Source organism: Triturus cristatus, chromosome 8 (assembly GCF_964204655.1).
Source record: "Triturus cristatus chromosome 8, aTriCri1.1, whole genome shotgun sequence".
Classification (NCBI taxonomy): domain Eukaryota; kingdom Metazoa; phylum Chordata; class Amphibia; order Caudata; family Salamandridae; genus Triturus; species Triturus cristatus.
This window is the reverse complement of record NC_140591.1, coordinates 771,774,464-771,796,822: the sequence shown is the minus strand read 5'-3', so window position 1 is coordinate 771,796,822 and position 22,359 is coordinate 771,774,464. Positions and strand designations below refer to the sequence as shown.

Below are 22,359 nucleotides of genomic sequence, written 5' to 3'. Positions count from 1 at the left end.
AACACAGCCTCTGTTTACTCTCCTCACAAAAAAACCGTTGCTATGATACTCTCTTTCTACTAACATGCCCAACTTTCCTTCGAAAAAAGGTACAATCGCTTACTTAAATAAACTAGTACGCTAACTCCTCATTTATTCCTCACCTCTCTTTAACTTGTGTTATCTCTCTATCCGTATTTCCTTCACTTTATTCCTTTTCCTGCTTATCTCTTTCAAAATATGACTCTTTATTTCGCATTTCCCTTCTTTTCTCTCCCCCTAAATTTTCTCTGTTTTTCGTATGCTCCGACGCGTGCGCGCGTGCTCACGCACCCGCGTACGCGCGCACCCTCATTTCCGAAATGGCCGCCACACGCGAAGCAACCCTCGCTCACGCTGCCTCTGAAAAGACGCGTCTCTGATAGCAAACGAGCCAGACCTCTCGCGCCTGTAACGGTATAGTTTCAAAATACCCTCTCTTGCCTCATATTTTCCTTTTCATTTTTCGCTGCTTTTAAATAATTTCTGCTCCTTTTTTTCAATTACAAATTCCCTCCTTTTCACTTATTCGCCTAATCAACGCCCGTCTTCAAATATAAACAATTCTAATTTTACCACATAACATATTTCCCCTCACCTTTAGTCCATAAATTGGACTTTTAAAAAACATCTAAGCTATAAACTTATCAATTTTAAACGTTTTCTTTATAAATTACTCGCATAAATAAAAGTATACTTATCTGCTCCAGAAGCAGCAAGCAAAAGAGAGGGAGAAGATGGCGGACGTCAGGATCTTGAGGGATTGTGGAGTTCTTTTTTGGAGTTTTGGTGTTTGACTATGTTCTAAGTTCTTTAAAGTGCTGCAGAGGTGGCGAATAAAAGGAAGTAATGCATAATGATAGCCTCCTGTCTTGCCATAAAATCCTAAGAAGCGACACATCTGAAGTGATAGTTGTTGCCATGGCGAAATTCTTTGGGGTGGGTATGGGCAATTAGAGCACGGTCCCTCAAGAAGAGAATAGCCCAATAAATACACCTGTCTCACTGTATCTCAATTTTTGAGTAGCCACCCACCTTCCACTCAACTGGATAGCTTGTTTTAGAGTAACCATGACATTTTAATTAACTCAGTTTTATATAATATTTTATATCGTATGTAGTGTTTCTTAAAAGATTTTATAAATCTATCCTAGAATGTGTACATTGGTTTTAAAATGATTTATTTTTTATTTTTTATGAATTCAATCTGAAAATCATGTGTAATTCTTTTATATGTATATTGTGTGCTTTGATGACCTAATAAGTCGAATAAAGCTTTTTGGACAATGGGCAATGGGGGATACCCTTCAGGCCAATTTTAAATAGCTGCATATGGGTGCGATATATACAGTGCAAGTATTTAAAATGTATGAGGGGGAGTCTAATTGCCCACAACACTGTGGGTCTGTCAATGGGGTGCCCATGTCTGCCTCCCAAGCAACATGGGAGCTCTGGGTCACAGTTAGGTAGGAGGACTGCATGGTGTTATAGAGACGGTTAATCATCTTATGAGGAGAAGGTGTAGTCAGCACATGATCTAGTTTCTGGGGTGCCTTGGGAAAGTGTCATGGAGATTTCGGTAAGTGGCTCTAATCTGATAATACATAAAAAGGTCCAACGCAGCGGATGTTGATGGGCCGAGGTATCAGGGACTGTAGGAAAATGCCCTCCAGATAGAGGTGTGAGAACATGATTAAATTCTGCCTGTGTGCCCATGCTTGGGCGCCACTGTCATATAGCGGTGGCATAAGGGGATTGCATCCCAATGGTATAGAAGGCACATATATGGTGGACAGTCTGGCTCGATTCCGTAATCCGTCCTAAGCCCATCGCACGCTCATCACAGTGTCAACCACCAATCATGGTGTCTTATAAGGGGCAACAATGCCATGGATAAAGGCCAAGAATCTGCACAATTTCCCTCCACAGCAACATGTGGCTGAAAAGGCGTTGGGTGCACCCAGTGATGTAGAAATTGTGCTTGAGCACATGCAGCTTAAAGCATCATGTCTGCTGCTCCCATGCCACCCTGAGAGAGGGGCAGTGTAAGCATGTCCCAGGAGATGCATGGCTGTCAGCCCGCCCAAACCAGGGAAACCAAATTAGACTGTGAGCGCCAGGGGCGGCACCTTCACTTGAGTGGAGGAGTGTCGCCCCAAAAGCCCCAGAGCTGAAAAATAAAATAGTAATAAAGTTTATTTACTTCTGTTTTATTTTTCACTAACCCATCCTGAACTAAGTGTCAGGATGGGGCAGGGCCAGCGCTGCAGAGTGGCAGCAGCAGAAAGCTATGCGATTTAAAATTCACATGTCTCTTTGGCTGGCAGTCTTTTGCTGGCCAGCCAGACATTTGCATTTTAAAATTCGAGTGAGGCTGCTCTATCCAACCCTGGCGGTGTTTTTATGCTGTGAAAGAGGTGCCAGGATTGGGTAGGCAGTTTCCTTTTTCTGGGGCTTACAGAAGACGCCGGAGCGAGGAGGACATGGTGTGGCGAAGGAAGGTAAGCTTTTTTTTTTGTGTGTGTCCCATCCTCGGTACATGCCAGCCGCCACTGGTACGCACTTTAAAAATTGAGCAGTGAGTGGAACAGGGATATTGGAAAAGAGAAAGACATTTGGGGAGAACCACCATCTTTGCAATGGCAATCTGCCCGGCAGGAGAATGAGGCAACCCAGACCAGACTTGAATTCTTTCCTCCAGCCAGTCCATCGCGCATTGATAATTGGACTTCCAGATCTCTTCTACATCACAACTTAACGAGGCTCCCTGGTAGCAGACCAGGGCAGAGACCAAGCCCAATAGGTATTCTGAAGGGAACGGGTGCGTGTTAAATCTCCATGTCTGGACATCCCTGGACACCAACCACAGGTCTATACTGGACCAAGCACTGTGATGTGTCATAAAATAGGTGCCCTGCCTCGCCCCCTCATGTATTAGTCTCCACTTATCATAAAGGTAATTGCCTTGTATAATTATATTAAGAGCTGAAGCTGCCCCAGGATGTGGGCGGCGAGAAGGTCCGGATTGGTCACACTGATCATTTAGTGTTATATTGAAATCCACACTCCAGATTATGGCCCCAGGACCCATGCCAAGTACCAACCTCTACAGCTCAGAAAAAATTCTGGGGCATCTGTGCTTAGTCCATATATGGCGACAAGAGTGCCAGCAAGTATGACGTATCTGCCTTCTCTATCTAGGACAGTAACAGTGAGGTGCCAAGCAAAACCTCTGCAAATTAGAATAGCGACTCCACTGGCATAATTGGAATACAGAGAGGCATGCATTTCGCTGCACCATTTGGCGTGCAAACCTGGTGTGGTAAGGTGTAGTTCTTGTAAGAAACAGATGTCTGTGTGGTGGCGAACTAAGTATGCGTGCAGTAGGCGAGCTGTCTTGTAATTGTTAAGGCCACAAATATTCTGGTTATGACATTTTGTTTGAGTCATAGCAAGCAACTGCTGTCGTATTCAATCTAGAGCATGACATGGGGCTCAGTGCACAACGTGCTGCATGGGGTGCTAGCAGTAATGTATTGCCGAGGGATCAAGGAAAAGCAAAGAAAAAGCAATAAAAAATGTGCAGTGTACAACATCCCTGCCGCCCCACCTCCCACTCCAACCCCCAAACATGGTTGAGCATTCGTATCCTCTCCCCTCCAACCCTACCCGTAACACACCAAGTAACCTGGCTGGGATTCATACCTGGGGGTAAGGTAGAGCAGAGTAGATACCCCTGCCTACTACAGCAAGGTGGCCAAAACGGAGAACATTTCCCAACGGTGTATCACAGTGTTCAGGATGGTGACAAGAGTTAGGCAATAGGCCCCAATTGGACCTCACAGGGGATGTCTGCTGTGGGGCAGTGCAACATTCATATAACATTCATGTAAAAACGAGACTAGAACAACAAGGGAATCCTACTACCGGATAACAGTTTCCCTATTCGTTGTCATCTAGAGAGCCCTCAGTACTGTGATGTGGCGAGGAGCCAGGGAAGCATCGCCACAGCATGATAATTTTGGCGAATTTGAAGGCCATTTTGGCATCAGTGAAGAAATGCGACCTTTCCTCATGTGTGATTTGTAGCTTAGCTGGATACAAGAGGGCATGAGGGATTTTGGCTTTCTGTAATAACTTTTGACAGACAGAAAAACTTGCCTGACCATCTGCCTTTCCATAGTGAAATCAGGATAGAATAGTAAGTCATTGCCTTGGTGGCGTATAGCTGGTGCTCTCAAGCAAGGCGCAGTACAGTATCTCTGTCCTTATAATTTAAAAGGTGTGTGATGATGGGGCGAGCCAGGGTGCCTGGGGTGTGGGGGTGTGGGGGCAAAGATCGATGTGCCATCTCCAAAATGCAGACTAGGGATCACACCTCGCCAAAAAGCTCATGAAGTATTGCCTCCATGTAGTCTTCCATCTTGGTTATCACCAGGGATCCCAATAATCCTGAGGTTGTTGTGCCTTGATCTTGCTTCAAGGTCTTCGTTCTTGACTTTTATCAATGCGAAGACCTTGCCCATGTGCAACATGTGTTCTTTGGAGACAGATTGGGCGTCTTCTGCATCAGAGACGAAGTTTTCAATGTGATCCATCCGAGTCTTGTGTTTATCCACCCTTTGTTTTGTGTAGTCAAGGCAATTTGTGAAAATGTCAAGTTTCGTATCTATAGCTCTCAAGCTGGTCTTGACTTCGACCAGTATTTCTTTAAGATCTGAATCCTGAGTGCTGTTCTCTTCTTGGTGTTCTGAGACAGATACAGCGTAAGTCTCATGTCCCACCTGTCGCATGAACCACTTGTTGTCGAATGTGAGCCCTGGGTTGCAGAGTGTCAACAGGTATATCACGTGAGGGGACTGCTCAAAGGAGATTCAATCACATAGCACAGGAAAGAACAAGGGAGACCAATGGAGAGTGGAAAGGTTGTTATTTTGGCATATAGAAGCACAGAAATACAACTAAATTGCAGTAACCATAACAACCAAATGTGCACTGGAAGTGTTATAGTGAATGAACGGCGCAGTGACACATGTGGTAAAAGGACAACGTGATGCGGCGCAAGCAGTAAGGTGATCGGTGGAGGTCAAACAAAAGTATTTACAATCACAAACATAATCTCATCATTTGTGAGTGACCATTTAACATGCCGCAATTGGCGTTGTGGGGTCGACGGCGTTTCGACCTCTCTAACTTGAGGTCATCATCAGGACGATGGTTACACGATTCAATTAGAGTGCTCTGGCGGCAATCAATATGGAGGGGGGAAGGGGAATGACAGAAGGTGAATCCTACATGTCTGGAAACTGTAAGGCGGTATGGCTTGAAGAGGCGATCAATATTTGAGATGTGGTCGATAATGGAATGTCCAACATGGAGCGAGCTTTGCTCGCTCCATACGCTGTCCGGACTGATGCCAACACCGGTAATCCTTACGGAGCGGATAGAAACTTTGGACTCATCCCTGCCCCGCCAAATTCATTCCTCCGAGTGCTGCCCTCCTCCTGCACGCTCGTTCCCTTAGATGTTGGACATTCCATTATCGACAACATCTCGGATATTGATCACCTCTTCAAGCCATACCGCCTTACGGTTTCCAGACGTGTAGGATTCACCTTCTGGCATTCCCCTTCCCCCCTCCGCATTGATTGCCGCCAGAGCACTCTAATTGAATCGTGTAACCATCGTCCTGATGATGACCTCAAGTTAGTGAGGTCAAAACGCCGTCGACCCCACAACGCCAATTGTGGCATGTTAAATGGTCACTCACAAATGATGAAATTATGTTTGTGATTGTAAATACTTTTGTTTGACCTCCACCGATCACCTTACTGCTTGCGCCGCCTCACGTTGTCCTCTTACCACATGTGTCACTGCACCGTTCATTCACTATAACACTTCCAGTGCACATTTGGTTGTGATGGTTACTGCAATTTAGTTGTATTTCTGTGCTTCTATATACAAAAATAATAACCTTTCCACTCTCCATTGGTCTCCCTTGTTCCTTCCTGTGCTATGTGATTGAATCTCCTTTGAATAGTCCCCCCATGTGATATACCTGTTGAGACGTTGTTTTATTGTTGCCATAATTACCCGGTCTCAATTGGGTAAACGGGTTTACTCCTGTTTCTTGTTTGTCTGGGTTGCAGAGTGTCATGCTTACCCATGTTGACAGTAGAATGCTGAATGTTGTAGACAGCCCAGCTCCAGATGTCCAGCAGTTGGGGCCCGCCTCACCCAGAGTCCCGTATTCTCTGGGGGGCACTAGCAGGCCCAGGACACTGAGCCTGCAGTGAGTATATAGGAGCCACGAGGTAGAAACAAGAAAGCAAGTTTTTGGCACCAATTAGTGTAGGACTGTAAGTGGAGATATCCAAATATGCAGAATGCGTCAGGTCTTACTGCTTCAGACAAGTAATGTCCTCAGTTTCACATGTAGTACACGCCTAGCCTCTGGCACACCAGTTCACCAGAGGAGCCCAGCCAACTTCCAATATATGCCCCCTACTGGAACAGGGTGCAAGCAGACTCAGGGTTCACGACAGGTCCAGCGGGATCGCACAAGCTGATGGGCGTGAAATTTGCAAATCCATCAGTGCCAAGGAGGGCACCTACGGTCGAACCACTTCTATCATGCAGCCTGCTGATCAGGCTTAGATGCACAGCAGGCTAGCAGCCCAGACCAGTAGACTAGTGTCCTCGCGATGGTGCTTTAAAATTGCAGGGGACAGGAGGCAGTTGCGTCACAGCCCCAAGTATGCTCCAGTGTCGGCCGTGATGTGGATATGATAGTCATGTCTTAAACGCCCAGAGCAGGAAGCACAGAGCCAGCATCAGCGTCTCACGCTGAGCAGCTCCCAGCGGCCCCTAGCTCTGGCCTGACTCCGTCAGGCTGGTGTGGCTCTCTCGCTCATCCGCCCGAAAGGCAGGGCCGGGCAACTCAGGTACTGGGATCACAAATGGCTGCAAGTCCCCCGGGCAGCCCCCATGCCCCCTCCCGGAGTAAGCACTTGTACCGGCTGGCGTTACTACCTCGCAGCAAGGCTGCAGACCTCCTCCAGGCTCCAAGTTCCGGGCGCGAGGATATCTATCGTCCTGCATTCTCCCAGCAATCTAAAATTAGCCACAAGAGTGCAGGTTTGTTTATAATATGGCTGTAGTAGCAAGGCGGTTGTGTCAGGTCTGATGTGCAGAGGATTATGATGGATTGTGTATTCCGGTCAGCAGAGCCTCTCTAGAGATTACTCATCTTGCAGCCTGGCTACACTCGGCCCCTCACCCTTTGATAGCTAATTAATTGCAATTGATACGGCAGGGTTTGATAAAAAAATTTTAAAAAGGCTTTCCTATACAACTGTAGAGGCTTGGAGCATCAGAGAATTTTTGTTCAATTTCCCATGACGACTCCTTCGGCTCCAGCTGTCTGGGATGCTTATATGGAAGTAGATAAAAGATTGGAAACTCACTTGAAACATACCACAAGTATAATTGTGGAAAAACATGGGTTTTCACATGTTGTCAACTCCAGCATGAGTTCCTTGAGGGTTTTCTAGCTAAACCTCCATGTGTGAATATGATGGGACATTGTGTAATTATCTCAAGGACCAAATAGTGGTCAACTGCTATGATTCTGGAACCAAAGAAAGACTATTGTGTTGTAGGAATCCAAGTCTCGAAGAGACACAGGAGATTATGAGAGAAACTGAAGGATAAAGAATGGCATCTGAAGAGTAAGGAAAACAAGTAACTTATGTTGAAAATTTACAAGATTTGTGCCTAAACCGAAGTTCAATTCCAGTTCATGTAATGAAAGCAAGAAAATTCAAAAAGGAGGTTGAAATTCTTTTGGAACTTGTTACAGATATGAGTCAAAGAATCATTTAGAAAATTCTAATGTGTGTCCTGCCATAGGAAAGTCTTATATCAAATGTAAGAATGTGCGACACTTTACAGGAGCATGCAAAATTGTGCTGAAAGTTGTACTGATTAACAATTAACATGTAATAGGTCAAAAGAAGATGAGAGTAGAGTTGTTTATTAATCCAGATGGTGGGGTCCATGTGAAAAGCTGTTTAAGGAGAACAGTCTGTGTGCAATCAAAGGATTGGAGAGGTTGAAGTTGATATTACAGTGGAATCAACTTTACTCAGTACTATAGTGCCTGATCAACTGTATTTGAAGATCTGGAGCTGTGAAGAAATATCTCCTACAGATATATGAACAGTAGCATTGGAAGGGTAAAACATAGATATGTTGGGGTATTTTCAGGAGAATGTCATGTACAAAGGCAAGGCTAGATATAGACCATAGTAGACTTGGCTAAGAGAGGGTATAACATACTTGGATGGAAGGACCACAGAGTTTTTGGGATAGTGTTAAAGCCTGGAACTAGATGAGCTGTTTCACCTGTTGAAGTGATGAACATCAGTTTGATTCCTTGGAAGGTTTTCTTGATCAGCATAAGCCATTATTTGAGGATGAGTTATGCAGTATGAGGGGATGCAAACATAAAATTATTTTAAGACCCAACACCATTCCCATAGTTCATAAAGTGCTGAACTTCCCATTGAGTATTAGGAGTGAATAAAAGGAACACTTAGACAAGCTGTGTGAAGAAGAGGTCATGGAATCAGTTTATTCCTCCCTTTGGATCTCTCCTATTATATTAGAAAGAAAAGAGACAGGAGTTAAGGCCCTTTGTGGACCTTAGGCCCTTGAATAAAAACATCTTAGTAGATTGTTTTTAAATACCTAAGATTCAGGAGATGTTAGGTCAGCTGGGAGGTGAAAGAATATTTTTCATCTTAGATCTAACAGCTCCTTACCACCAGTTTGATCTGATTGAGGACTCCCGGTCTCTCATGGCATTTAATACTTTATTCACTGCATTTAGGATTCTTTCGAATGCTGTTAGGCCTCCCTTCAACTGCAACAGCTTTTAGGGGGAATGAGTAATGTTTGGACTTAGTAGGATTATATTATTATCTTTACCACTTCGGAGGAGAAACTCCTCCAAGTATTAAGGGAAGTGCTGAAAATCTTGCAAGAGCATGGTATCACACTAAAAAGAGGAAAGGGTTCATTTAAATTAAGTGGAGTATCTATGACCTCATGTTTCTGCAGAAGGGATAACACCAAAAACTGATTTGGTGGATTCCGTCAAGAATAACCCTGCTCCCAAAGACAGGGACCATTTGTGGTCTTTTCTCAGTTTATGTGAATATTATTGCTTTGTAGATTGAACATCTGAGAAAATTGTTGAGGGGCAATGTGAATTATTTATTTATTTATTTATTTTGTTCACTCAGCAGAGCCCCAACCTAAATTTATTTGCATATTTTAACAAAAGTTGTGTTTTTTTTAACAGCTCATGCTAGGCGTGTTCTCAAAGGTTTGTTCTGGAGCACAACGACAGGTTCGTCCTCTTCTCACACCGTGGGGTTCTGTAAGCTCCCCTTTACGTCAAGAAACATTTATTTCATTTATTTATAGAGTTTTATATCACACAAACTCAACCCGAGTGTATCAGAGCGCTTTACATAGTTGGTAAAGTACCAGTTACATATGGGATAAACACAAGAAGTATACGATAGACAGTAGCAGTTGCGTGAGTTAAATATGGAGTAGATACAGTCAGTTCAGAACCATAGTGGACATTGCGTATGACCAAGAGGCACTTGAAAATTCAAGTCATCAGACCCGAAAAAGACAGGCAAAAAGTTTAGAACTCTTTAAATGCTGAGCACCCTCTTGAGACAGCTGCTCCTTTTTTTCCCCTTTTTCTTTCTCCCTTTTTTAAAAATTTTTATTGAGAATTCATGTTACATTATATCAATACAATATGAAATAAATTTTAACTAAATAAGAAAGCTAAATGAGATATAAACAAATTACAGAAATAGCAAGGAAATATGGATAAAGCTAGAACAAGGCATGAAGAAGTCGGTTGACAAATTACATTTCTAATATCTAATTGAGATTGGAGGTTGTAAATCATTAAATGGTGTGGCATAAATATGATATTGAAATTGAAATGCATATGATAAACATCGTGCCAGCTGCCACAATCAAAGGAAGAAAGAGAGAGAGAAGGAAGGTATAGCTAATGAAGGTATAAATATTAGAGTATAATCGTAGCCATATTCTGAAGATCAGTAAGGTTACGACAATCTACTAGTGCGCCAAGCGGCCACTGGTGCCCAAATCTTCAACCCCAGTTCTCTTAATTTTTTTCCCTTAAGTTGATACAGAGCCGCCTCCACATTATGTATACCCAGAAATCTGGATAGCCACATTTGAAAGGTTGGGGCCTGTGTATCTTTCCAAGCTGCTGAGATTAAGATTCTAAGTACAGCAGTAGAGATAAAAATTAGGGCTTCAGTCTCAATATTTAATTTCAATTGACTTTGACATCCGATAATCATTAGTGTCGGAGACAAGGTTATCTGGGCATCCAGCAGTCCTGACCAGAATGATTCGATCTCTATTTTAATTGATTCTAATTTCTCGCAGCAATGTGAATTATTTGTGGGAAAATCTAAACTGCAAAATAGAAATCAAGTGCTCCCAGTCTACATGCTTAAAGATAATGTCTGTTCTGTAGTAACTGTTGAGGCTATTGCTGTAGGCTTGAGAGCGGATTTGAATCAGATAGTGGAGGAGAAGGAAAACAGTGCATAATTTGCTTCTAGGTGCTTCTTTAAGGCTAAACTGAATTATAGCACTATAGAAAGGGAGGCACTAGCTTTTGTGTTGGCAGTTAATCATTTGTCAACATTTTTGTAGGGGAGAGAATTATTTTCATTGGTTAGTTACCACAAACCCATAGTATTTTTGTTAGTTGAAAAAAGTCTTAATAGAGGTAGTCCAAGGTTAAAAGATTGTTATCCAAAATTTAGCATTAAAATTTTAAAGTGAGGCACATTGAAGGGGGGGGGGGGCAAACTCTAAGGCTGACTTCCTTTCAAGGTACCCTCAAGAGGCATCTGCAGATGATCGTGATGCAGATGACTTGGAGTGTGTGGTAGGATTGGTTGATGGTGTATAGGTTTCTCAAAACAGTGTAACACAGCAAGATTGGAAACATTGCTGTGGGGATAATGCTTGTCTAATTCCTGTGAGTAAGTTTACAGTTGGTAAAGTTTGCTCATCTGGGGCATGTAGGGTTGACTGGAACTAACAAGAGACTTTGGATTTCTTATTGGTGGACAGGATTGGATACAGATGTGGAGGTTTTTTGGCTGGATGTGTAGAGTGCAGAGAGACAGACAAATCTCTTCGTACTTTTAACATTCGCCCCTGTAGAGGTGTCCAAAATTGCAGTGGGAAAAGTTAGGAATGAGCTTCATTGGACCTATGTAAAAATTGAATGCTAATATGAGGTATGCTTTACTGATTGTGTATTATCATTCTAAGTGGGTGGAACATTTTTGATAGCACCCAACACTAGTTCCGTTCTTGAGCTTCTAAGAGCATTGTTTCAGAGAGAAGGTGTACCCAAATTCTTAGATGGATAATGGTGTACAATTCACATCCATGTCCATGGAGGCCTTTTTGTCATCCTTTGTTTTTAAACATATTTCAGTGGCTTTGTACAGCCCCTAATGTAATGTTGTGGTGGAGAGGATTAATCGGATGTTGAAGGAAACCATCCAATTAACCTTGTTGTCAAGGTCAGATGTCCCAGAAATGGTATCCAACAGGTTATGGATTTATCATTATACTCCCCATTCTACCACAGGAATTTCACCTTTCATGTTATTGAGGGGGAGGTATGCCTCAAGCAAGTTGTGGCCTAACTGGGTTCTGGAAAAGACCTTTGTTGGCGATAGGATTCCCAGTGTGGGGGAGGTGTATCAAAGGGTGAGTGATGTTCAAGCCAGAAGAAAGCAAAGGTATGATGATTCAAAGAAGGTCGAAGACGTAGATTTTCAAGTTTGAGAAGTGGTGAAAATTAAGAGGCCAGCAAATCTGACGAAGGGTGCCTGTGAGGTTGGGAAAAAGAAGGCTGATGTTCCTTGTTGTGTGTGTGGGGGTGACAGAATTAAGAAACACATTTGCATTCCCATATACTTGAAGGATTAATATACTGTCTTGAAAAATTACCAGAAGTTGTCATTGTTATGCAAAACTGAAAATAAAAAAATATAATTTTTTTTATTGTTTTCAAGAAATGCACTATGATTTTCTCCTTGTTCTGTTTAGTAACTCAGTGGGACATATATACATGATAGGTGCATGTGCTGTTCTTGTATCACTTCTAGAATAAACACCTGTTCTCAGCTTTTCGCCGCCTGGACTTTCTAGTCTATTGGGCACAACACATGAGACATGGCACTGTTTGTTTGTTTTCATGAGCAAATGGAGTTAGGGATGTCACTGCAAGGATATATGAATTTGAGGTAACTGATTGCTTCGCCACAACATGCTAATATTTTTCATGTTCTTTATCGGTTGTTTTTTAATAATGCAACAATAATGCGCTTCTATTTTCTGTTATATCTGGCAATGCATGTATCAGTTTTCGTAGGCTAAATCATCTGCTGAAGTTGCTCATGCACCTCTCATTCAGCAATTTTGAAACAAAAATGAACAATCTTCTAATGGCATATTTTAGGGGGAACTGCTGCCCACAACGTAGGATGAATTTAGGAACCTTTATAATCTTATGTGGGTTTTTGTGCCAGTACGCGAAACACCTTTCACCACTGCATCATGAAAGTTGGTTTGTGGTAGATGTATTATGGGACAAGTATATTTGTGTATGTATAGCCAAACAAGCTGTAGTTGAGGTAGTACACAACAACACCAGCAAACCAACAACACAAGAAAACACAAAAAACGCATTAGCACAGTACTACGATATACTAATACACCAATACACCAACATTATGAACCAAACAAATGATACCAACCAGACAAAAACTGGCAATGTTCCAAGCTCATTGTATATAGTCTGACTCAAAGCCATTCACAGCTTAAAAAACACAGCTACTGCAGTACTGTAGAATAAGGTTGTTTCAAACGGATATTTGTAACAGATTGTTAAAAAAGTTAACATAGCTTTTGAAAAATACTGGCTTTGCATGCGTTTCCATCCAACTTTCATATTTACCAGCATTTTCAGCAGTGGATGTAATGCTTGTGGTTGACTTGCTCCTTGTAACATCATAACTGGTAGCTTTGGTAGTAATGGATGAAATAGGGTTACCCGAACTAGAATCCGAGCTGGTGCTGGAACCAGAAGTAGTGTTGGAACCCGAGATAGGTTTGGAACCAGAGTCGGGGTTGGAACCAGAGTTGCTGTTATTACTGGAGGCACACAAAACTATCTTCTGGTTTTCGTAACTGCAAAAAAAAAAAAGGCAGAAGGATGATGTCTTTTCATTAAGCTCAACATCATGACAAAAGTGTTTAATAATTAGCAAATTGTTATTTTTGTCTGGATTGGAAAACCACACATTGATCGCAGAAGTTGGAAGGTATGTGTAGAAAATATTGAGTCATATAGTGCCACGTAGTTTATTAAATTAGTATTCCTGTAAAACTCCATGCCCCCATAAAATACTTTCAGCCTGCAACAGGGCCAGTGACATCCATGAAGGTGGGGAGCTTCCGTTCTGAGAAAAGTCATGACTGACATTATTCAAACAAGTGTTAGTAAAGTCAGTAGGTTTAGTCTTGGTAACCTGGAATTTGTGTTCTTTCTTTCTTTGGTAAACATATTCAGTATGTGGTAAATGTAAAATGCAGTATGGTCTAAATGACACACTTTGGCAAAAAAGGAGAGATTGGTCCACCAGCCTTGGCACTAAACTGGGGAATGTGCACATGTGCACAAACAATATACCAACAGTAGCAGTGAAGGGCGCAAATGGCTGAAGTAGGGTGGCCTGCCTCAGGCTGTAACCTGTGGTGTGAAGAAGAAAATGTGAATGCCACTTCAACAGACCAATGAATTAAGAGGGGTGATCATTCTGAACAGAAAATGGTAAATGTACACAAGAAGATAATGATGGAGAATTGTCCAAACTAGTGTGGCCTGTAAGATGAGATGGAGTATAGAGGCTAAAAGATAGGGGTAATGGTAGCAGGCGTGGATGGGGGAGTAATAGGGAAGTGGTATTCTTTATTGATTAGGAATTATGCTGAGGAGGAGATGTTTGTATCCTAGGCAGGGGAAGATTTGAGACAGTAATGTAGCAAACAGTAAGCAAATTGGCTTGAAATAGTAGGATAAGATTGGTTTGAACTAAGGACCAGTGGAGACCTGCTAATCTTGCTTGCTGTTTATGCTATAGACATCTGAGAAGTGATAAATCAGTGATGTAAATTAAGGTGTTTTTTGTTTCTACTGTGTATGTATCCTTTGTCTAACGGTTAATAACCAATGCTTAAAAGAACTGACTACTAAAAATTAAGAAGAGTGAAAACTGAAAAACCCTGTATGTATATATTTATGTGTAAGCATTTTTATTATGATTTTTTGGAACACATGAGGCTGACTAGCCAGCTAAAGCTGTTTGTAGACAAGATCTAAAAATCTATCTCAAATGGGTAGTTTCCCACCAATAATAATATTAAAAATTACATGTTTTTAACAAAACCTTTCGTACCACAATTCTGCCATATCTAAAATGTATAGCTGTTACCAAATGTTAGATGCCTAATTTTCTGCCTCCAGAGGATGGATAGGCAAGTCTACTTGTGGGGATTCAAACTCCTGACCTTCGCATCACAGCAGATGTCACTAATGAGTGTTAAATTGATGAATCACGTGTGTGTGTGTTTGTACGAGTGCGTGTGTTCGTGCCTCTAAAAAGCATTCACTGAGCCACAGCTCACATTGTCTATTGACCATAAGGCTAAAATTGGTGCACCACCAACGCTGTACATTGAGAGTCATTACATCACATGCACTGAATTGGAAGTAATTACATAGCTGCAAATACACCAGGGGTCATTACATCACAGATAGGTATTCCAGATTTTATATCGGGAGATATTACATCTCAAGGACATAAGTAAGTAAATGTAAGTATTTAAATTTTCTTTTCTTTTTTAAATGTTCTTAACCCTACCTACTTATTTAAATATACATCTATATACATCTCTCTCTCTATATATATATATATATATATATATATATTACCTACTGGCGGTCGCCAGTAGGTAGTTATAGTTAGGACCGTGTTTCCATAGGAAATCTCAAAATTCTATTTTGAATAACTTTGGCGCCGGTTGACGAATGTTCGCAAAATTTTCAAAACTAATGGGGCGCTCCGCTCAGTTCCTACCCTGAAAGTTTCGGGGTGATTTGTCAAGCGGGGGCCGAGAGAAAAGGGGGGTCCCAAAACGCGTTTTCCCCATGCATTTTTCCATAGGGACTTTAGTCGCAGCTACAGCCCGAACGGCTGAACAGAATTATGTGAAATTTGGCAGAAAGGTAGCCATAAGGTCCATGAAGTGCCTTTTACAGGTTTGGTGTCACATATTACATCACTCATGACATGGTCAGTGACATCACTCATGACATCACTGATGACATCTCAAATGACATCACTGATGACATCACTGATGACATCAACCTTGTGATAGAGTGGCAGACCTCCTCTCACCCTAATATAACCTTTGATACACACATTCAAAAATAGAGACTAAAATTTTCAAAACAATCGACATACCAATACCAGTTACAACAACCTCTTCAGTAATTGTAAGATCCACATACACATCCACTCATTCACCAACAGTCCTGTACAGTCACTCATACATGTACTCACTCATCATATGTACTCATACACCTATACATCCTGTTACACAATGCCTCTCATCCATAGAGTTACTGACACACATAGTCACTCATGAAAATAAAGAATCAAACATACATTTACTTGCATATACAGTTATACACACACCACCACACTTACTTTTACGGGAACTTACACATACTTAGTCTTTTAAACAATCACTTATAGAAACACATACTTATTCATACAGGAACTCTTTCAATCTCTCACTCTCACATATACTCACTTATATACACCAACAGTCACATATACTAGTTTAAAACATATGTAGTTACTCATAGAGACACTATTGAGACAGTCATTCACTCACTAACACACCCATACACACACTCATCCACCCATACAGTCCTGCAGACATGCTGTCTTAAACACATACAAACAGTGAGTCACTCATTCATGCACCTATGCACTACGTAATACCCCCCACCGAACCATACACACACTCACACTGATACTAAAAAACCAACTAATAACCTATATAGACACCCATGTAGCTACTCACCAACCCATGCAGCCACTTATACACAAAGTGAGAGATTGATACAGATATTTACATATTTAAACATTACTCACTAAGCAATGTATTCACTATGAGACACCTAATCAGTCAGTTATACAATCAATTTTTCAAAAACAAATCATCCATTTAGACACTTATATTCCCATTTATTCTTCCATCGACCTTGAGATATACATATATAAAACATATTTAATTTTCAGAAAAACACACATTCACTGGATGATGTCATCAGTGATGTCATTTGAGATGTCATCAGTGATGTCATGAGTGATGTAATATGTGACGTCATCAGCAGTGCATTGCGGGGGCGCGAGTTATAGTTAGCTGAACTAACTATAATGGGGGAATTTCATTGGTTTTGTATGAGAGAAATGTCCAGCTAACTATAACATGTGTGAAACCTATGGTTTTTTCAGTGAATATATATATATATATATATATATATATATATATATATATATATGCTTCCAGACGGAGTCCCAAACGCGCTCTCGGAGTAAATAATTATTACCAGGGAAACGGGTGGTCACATTGACATTGATGGGTTTATTCACATCATAAACCTGCTGCAACGCGTTTCACCCGCGAACGGGCTTGTTCACACGTTCGCGGGTGAAACGCGTTGCAGCAGGTTTATGATGTGAATAAACCCATCAATGTCAATGTGACCACCCGTTTCCCTGGTAATAATTATTTACTCCGAGAGCGCGTTTGGGACTCCGTCTGGAAGCATATTGTTGCCGGTTTTCTCCGCCGGTCCGCGCCACCCCTCCTACGGGGGCTTGAACTTTGGAAGGAGTTTTTTTGTGGACAATATATATATATATATATATATATATATATTTATATATATATATATATATATCCAAAAGTTGCCCTGAAGCAAGGACGCCCACGCTGCTGAGTGCTTCCATACAAAAGCCTTTATTTAACAGGATCGGTATTTTCTGCTCAATGCAAAGTCCTTACGCGTTTCAGAGCCGGAAGGCTCCTTCATCAGAGGATGACACTGTACAAACCGGCAAACTCGCTTGGGTGCCTTTTTATTGCATGCTGAAATACTACCCACGTGGGCCTCACTGGTGAGTCATCGTTCAGGCATGCTGGGACCTGTAGTTCAATATTAGCGAAATGATTTATCCCTCGTGGGAGCAGTTCAAAATACAGTGTCTTTTTCTTTATAAAATACCTGCCCCAGTGGGCTGAACTGAAAACGCCAGATGCCGCTTACTGTCCTCAGCTGCGCCTCGAGGTCTGCAGATTCCAAACCCCTTTGGCCCCATAGCAAGATTGCCCTGAAGCAAGGACGCCCACGCTGCTGAGTGCTTCCATACAAAAGCCTTTATTTAACAGGACCGATTCTGTTAAATAAAGGCTTTTGTATGGAAGCACTCAGCAGCGTGGGCGTCCTTGCTTCAGGGCAACTTTTGGATGTATTTAACTCGGCAGCCTGGCCGAGGAGGATGCCCCACCATCAATCTTGCTATGGGGCCAAAGGGGTTTGGAATCTGCAGACCTCGAGGCGCAGCTGAGGACAGTAAGCGGCATCTGGTGTTTTCAGTTCAGCCCACTGGGGCAGGTATTTCATAAAGCAAAAGACACTGTATTTTGAACAGCTCCCACGAGGGATAAATCATTTCGCTAATATTGAACTACAGGTCCCAGCATGCCTGAACGATGACTCACCTGTGAGGCCCACGTGGGTAGTATTTCAGCATGCAATAAAAAGGCACCCAAGCGAGTTTGCCGGTTTGTACAGTGTCATCCTCTGATGAAGGAGCCTTCCGGCTCTGAAACGCGTAAGGACTTTGCATTGAGCAGAAAATACCGATTCTGTTAAATAAAGGCTTTTGTATGGAAGCACTCAGCAGCGTGGGCGTCCTTGCTTCAGGGCAACTTTTGGATATACATATATATATATACACATATATATCACAACCAGTCTCTCTCCACAAAAAGAAAGAGTGTGACCAGCTCCGGGGGTAACAAACAGACGGGTTTATTAATGCAATTTGCGCAGGCAAGCAAAGGGTCCCTGAAACGTTAGGCAGACGCGTTTCAGACTTTTTAAATGTCTTTCTTCAGTGCCCGTTTCAGATGTGTCCTTGGTGTTCAAGGGGGTCCGTTGCTATGATGTCAACGCTGTGGCCACACCTCATCACATGACTTCTTGCCCCTCCTTCGCCTCACAGGTGTAAGGCACCTCGCGCTGTTCCTGCAGCCCAACTGAATACTGGGCGTTGGAGTCCACTGTGTGAGCCCTTTCAGTGAAGAGAAATCAAAGACAGCAAGTTCTGCCTCCAAACATTGCTGGACAGTGATTCCACGACACTGCAGTTACGTAGCAGGTAAAAGCTGCCCTTTGTCCCCCTTGTCAGGCAGATCAATTCTGCCTCTTCTCTCCCCATGCGCCAATCTTCACCTTGTGGGAATCCAGCACCGGGGGGGGGGGGGGGGGGGTGACGAGCATGCAGCTCTGTGCAAATGCCAAAAGTTGCAGGTTGATCACGTAGCTCCTGAACGAGAGGGTGGTCACTACACCAGCACCTGCTTGCTGGCAAAATATCACAACCAGTTTCTCTCCACAAAAAGAAAGACTGTGACCAGCTCCGGGGGGTAACAAACAGACAGCTTTATTGATGCAATTTGCGCAGGCAAGCAAAGGGTCTCTGAACCGCTAGGCAGATGCATTTCAGACTTTAAATGTCTTTCTTCAGTGACCATTTCAGATGTGTCCTTGGTGTTCAAGTGTTCAAGGGGGTCCGTTGCTCTGATGTTAACGCTGTGGCCACTCCTCATCATGTGACCACTCGCCCATCCTTCCCATATCAACACACCGGTTCCATTACACCGGGACTTGCAGCGCTCAATACGGGTGCGCCTCCCTGCGGCAGAACAACGCCGCTTATTTATCACACCACAATTCCTCCAGTTGGAAGAAAAAATGTGACGCACTCCCGTAGTCTTTTCAGCATAGATTATTTTATTCTCTTCCACTCCTTTATTTGCAGGGTCAAGTACCCCCGCAAATCCTGGCTGTCATTTCACAAAAAGCATTTGCGGGGGTACTTGACCCTTGCACACTGTGCCTTTGAGAAAGGAGTGAAAGGCAAAGGCTAAGGCATCCTGCAGCGTTGCTTTTCGTGTGGAATTAATGTAACAGGATGCCCGCCGGCTGAAAGTGAACAACGTGGACAAAACCCTTGAGGCTGGGCTAGCATGGAATGCAGGCCCGCACGATGGAATTGTAAACCTGTTAAATGACAGCCAGGATTTGCAGGGGTACTTGACCCTTGCACACTGTGCCTTTGAGAAAGGAGTGAAAGGCAATGGGATTCATTTTAAAACCAAGAACAACAACTTTACATCAAGTGGCAAAACCGAAGCTTGCTTGCAGTTTGACTCAGCCACGTACGGAATTTAATCCTTTGAAAGGCAGAATGACAAACGGCAAGTAAGGTCTAATTAATATAATTAAGAAATGCAATTTAAAGTGATGAAGGCACACGGTCTTGTATAACAATAATGATGCATTATGGGTAATGTGGTCCCTTAACAAAATGGAACGGGTATCAGTGCAATTAATCATGAAGGAAGTTCAACAAACTCTTTGAAGATTTATTCAATAACTTTAAAAACTGAATTACGCACTGTATTCCAAAACATTAAGAGACATTTGTCAGCAAGTGACCACTACCATGAACATTGTATCTTTAAAAATTCAAAAACCGAGTGAATGTCATGTGACCCTCATCACTGCTCTTCATTAGCTTATATAAAGAAACTTTGAGGCTTCCACTTTGTTTGATGCATTTGAGAAAGACTCGCTAGAGTTGAAACGCGTTATGCATATTACCTCTTATTGCCTGAATAAAGGTGGTTACAAAGGACGGTGGTGTGGCTTGATTTGCATAATCCTGAAGTGGATGGCAAGTTCGTTTGGAATATGGAGGGGAGCAACGCGCCCCAACAAGCCCCGGTCCGACAGGCTGAGGCATCCTGCAGCGTTGCTTATCGTGTGGAATATATATATATGGTTGCCAGTAGGTAGTTCTAGTTAGGGCCTATTTTCCATAGGAAATCCGCAACATTAGTTTTGGAATAACATTGGCGCCCATTGACGAATCTTCGCGAAATTTTCAAAACTTTCGGCCAGCTTCGGTCAGCTCCTATCCTGAAAGTCTCGGGATGATTCGTGTAGCGGGGGCTGAGAAAAAAGGGGGGTCTCAAAACGTGTTTTCCCCATGCAATTTCCCATAGGTCCTTTAGCCGCAGCTACAGCCCGAAGTGCTGAACGGAATTACACCAAATTTGGCAGAAAGGTAGACCTTGGTTCAGAGTCGTGCCTTTTGCTTAAATGGTGTAAATCCGTTCAGTAGTTCCTGAGAAAATCAAAAGTAAAATCACATATATATCTGGGTGGAGCCTAACCACACATCTCATCGTGAGATTGGCTGTCAGCACTTCATCCAAGAAGTGTTGGCAGCCATCTTGGGACCAATATACATGATAGCACCTCATTAAAAAGCAGTGCAGTTAATAGAAGGTTTTAAGACTTTAGTTACATTATAAATCATTTGTTGATGGTACCATACTCATTTTAGGAATTGTGGTGTGTTCTAAGGTGATTTTACCATGTGAAAAAGCCTTCTGCTGGGATATCATGAATCATGTATGAGAGAAAACTATTTTCTCATGCTTTTCCCACAGAGGTTTGGAAGGTGATCTATAACCTAAACTGAGAGCATATTTTCTGTAAATTCACATTATCTTTCTCAGTCATGTGAGAATGAAGTCTGACATTCTCAGTAAAACATGTACATCCAACAAGGGTAGAGACTTTCAGTTGATTCCTTTGTGTTCTACTGCAGCTTCCCAGAGTGTTCCAAAGAACAACTTCAGCTAACAGTCCTACTTATGATAAACGTATGGCACACCTGAAGCCATCTTGATTGGAATAAAGCGGTAACTCCTAAAACATTTAATTTAAAAAGGAACAAAATGAGGGGTTCATTTTGCCATAGAAAGTATGATTAGTGCTGCAGAAAGAAAAAATAGGGCACATTTTGAGTGACTTCTCAAATCCTCTTCTATTTCATTAAAACATTCTGACATGCAGACTGAAACATGCACTTTCAATACCAGCAGCAGACTTCCCTGGTGAGCAGTAGCTTTACTACAGTGATCTAATGAGCAAATAGAGTGCTAAGATTCTGAATTTATGGCAAATGTGTGACACATCTGAATGCCTTCTTGATGGAATCAAAGTAAAACACTGAAAGTATTCCTACTGAGGAGACTGTAGTAAATGAGGAAATTAGGAAACTTCATAACAAATAAGTCTCCCAAGATGGCCCCCAGAGACAAAAGAGCCCAAATGTAGCACAAATATCACCCAGATGTAGCCCAAGTATGGCCCAATGACAGAATGTCCCAGAGTGTTTTAAAGAACAACTAGAGCGCTAACAGTCTTAATTATGACCAAAGTATGGCACACCTGAAGCCATCTTGATTGGAATAAACTGGTAACACTTAAAACATTTAATTTGCAAAGGAACAAAATGAGGGGGTTCATTTTGCCATAGAAATTATGATTAGTGCTGCAGAAAGAAAAATTAGGGCACATTTTGACTTCTCAAATCCTCTTCTATTTCTTTCAGAAATTCTGACATGCAGACTGAAACATGCACTTTGAATACCAGCAGCAGACTTCCCTGGTGAGCCTTAGCTTTACTACAGTGATCTAATGAGGAACTAGAGTGCTACCATTCAGAATTTATGGCAAATGTGTGACACATCTGAATGCCTTCTTGATGGAACCAAAGTAAACAACTGAAAGTATTTCCTACTGAGGAGACTGCAGTATATGAGGAAATTAGGAAATTTCATAACAAATAAGTCTCCCAAGATGGCCACCAGAGACAAAAGAGCCAACATGTAGCCCAAATATCACCCAGATATTGGAATAACCTGGTAACACTTAAAACATTTAATTTAAAAAGGAACACAATG

General features: G+C 42.2%; 1 protein-coding gene across 3 annotated transcripts in view; it reads right to left on the bottom strand.

Moving 5' to 3' along the window:
• ADGRG2 (adhesion G protein-coupled receptor G2) overlaps window positions 1–22,359 on the bottom strand; it is a 900,557-nt gene that overhangs the window by 185,831 nt on the left and 692,367 nt on the right. For all 3 annotated transcript variants that reach the window (XM_085622206.1, XM_085622207.1, XM_085622208.1), the window contains one exon: window positions 13,133–13,365. In XM_085622206.1, the coding sequence (XP_085478332.1) occupies window positions 13,133–13,365 (233 nt within the window). The remainder of the gene's footprint in view (window positions 1–13,132; window positions 13,366–22,359) is intronic.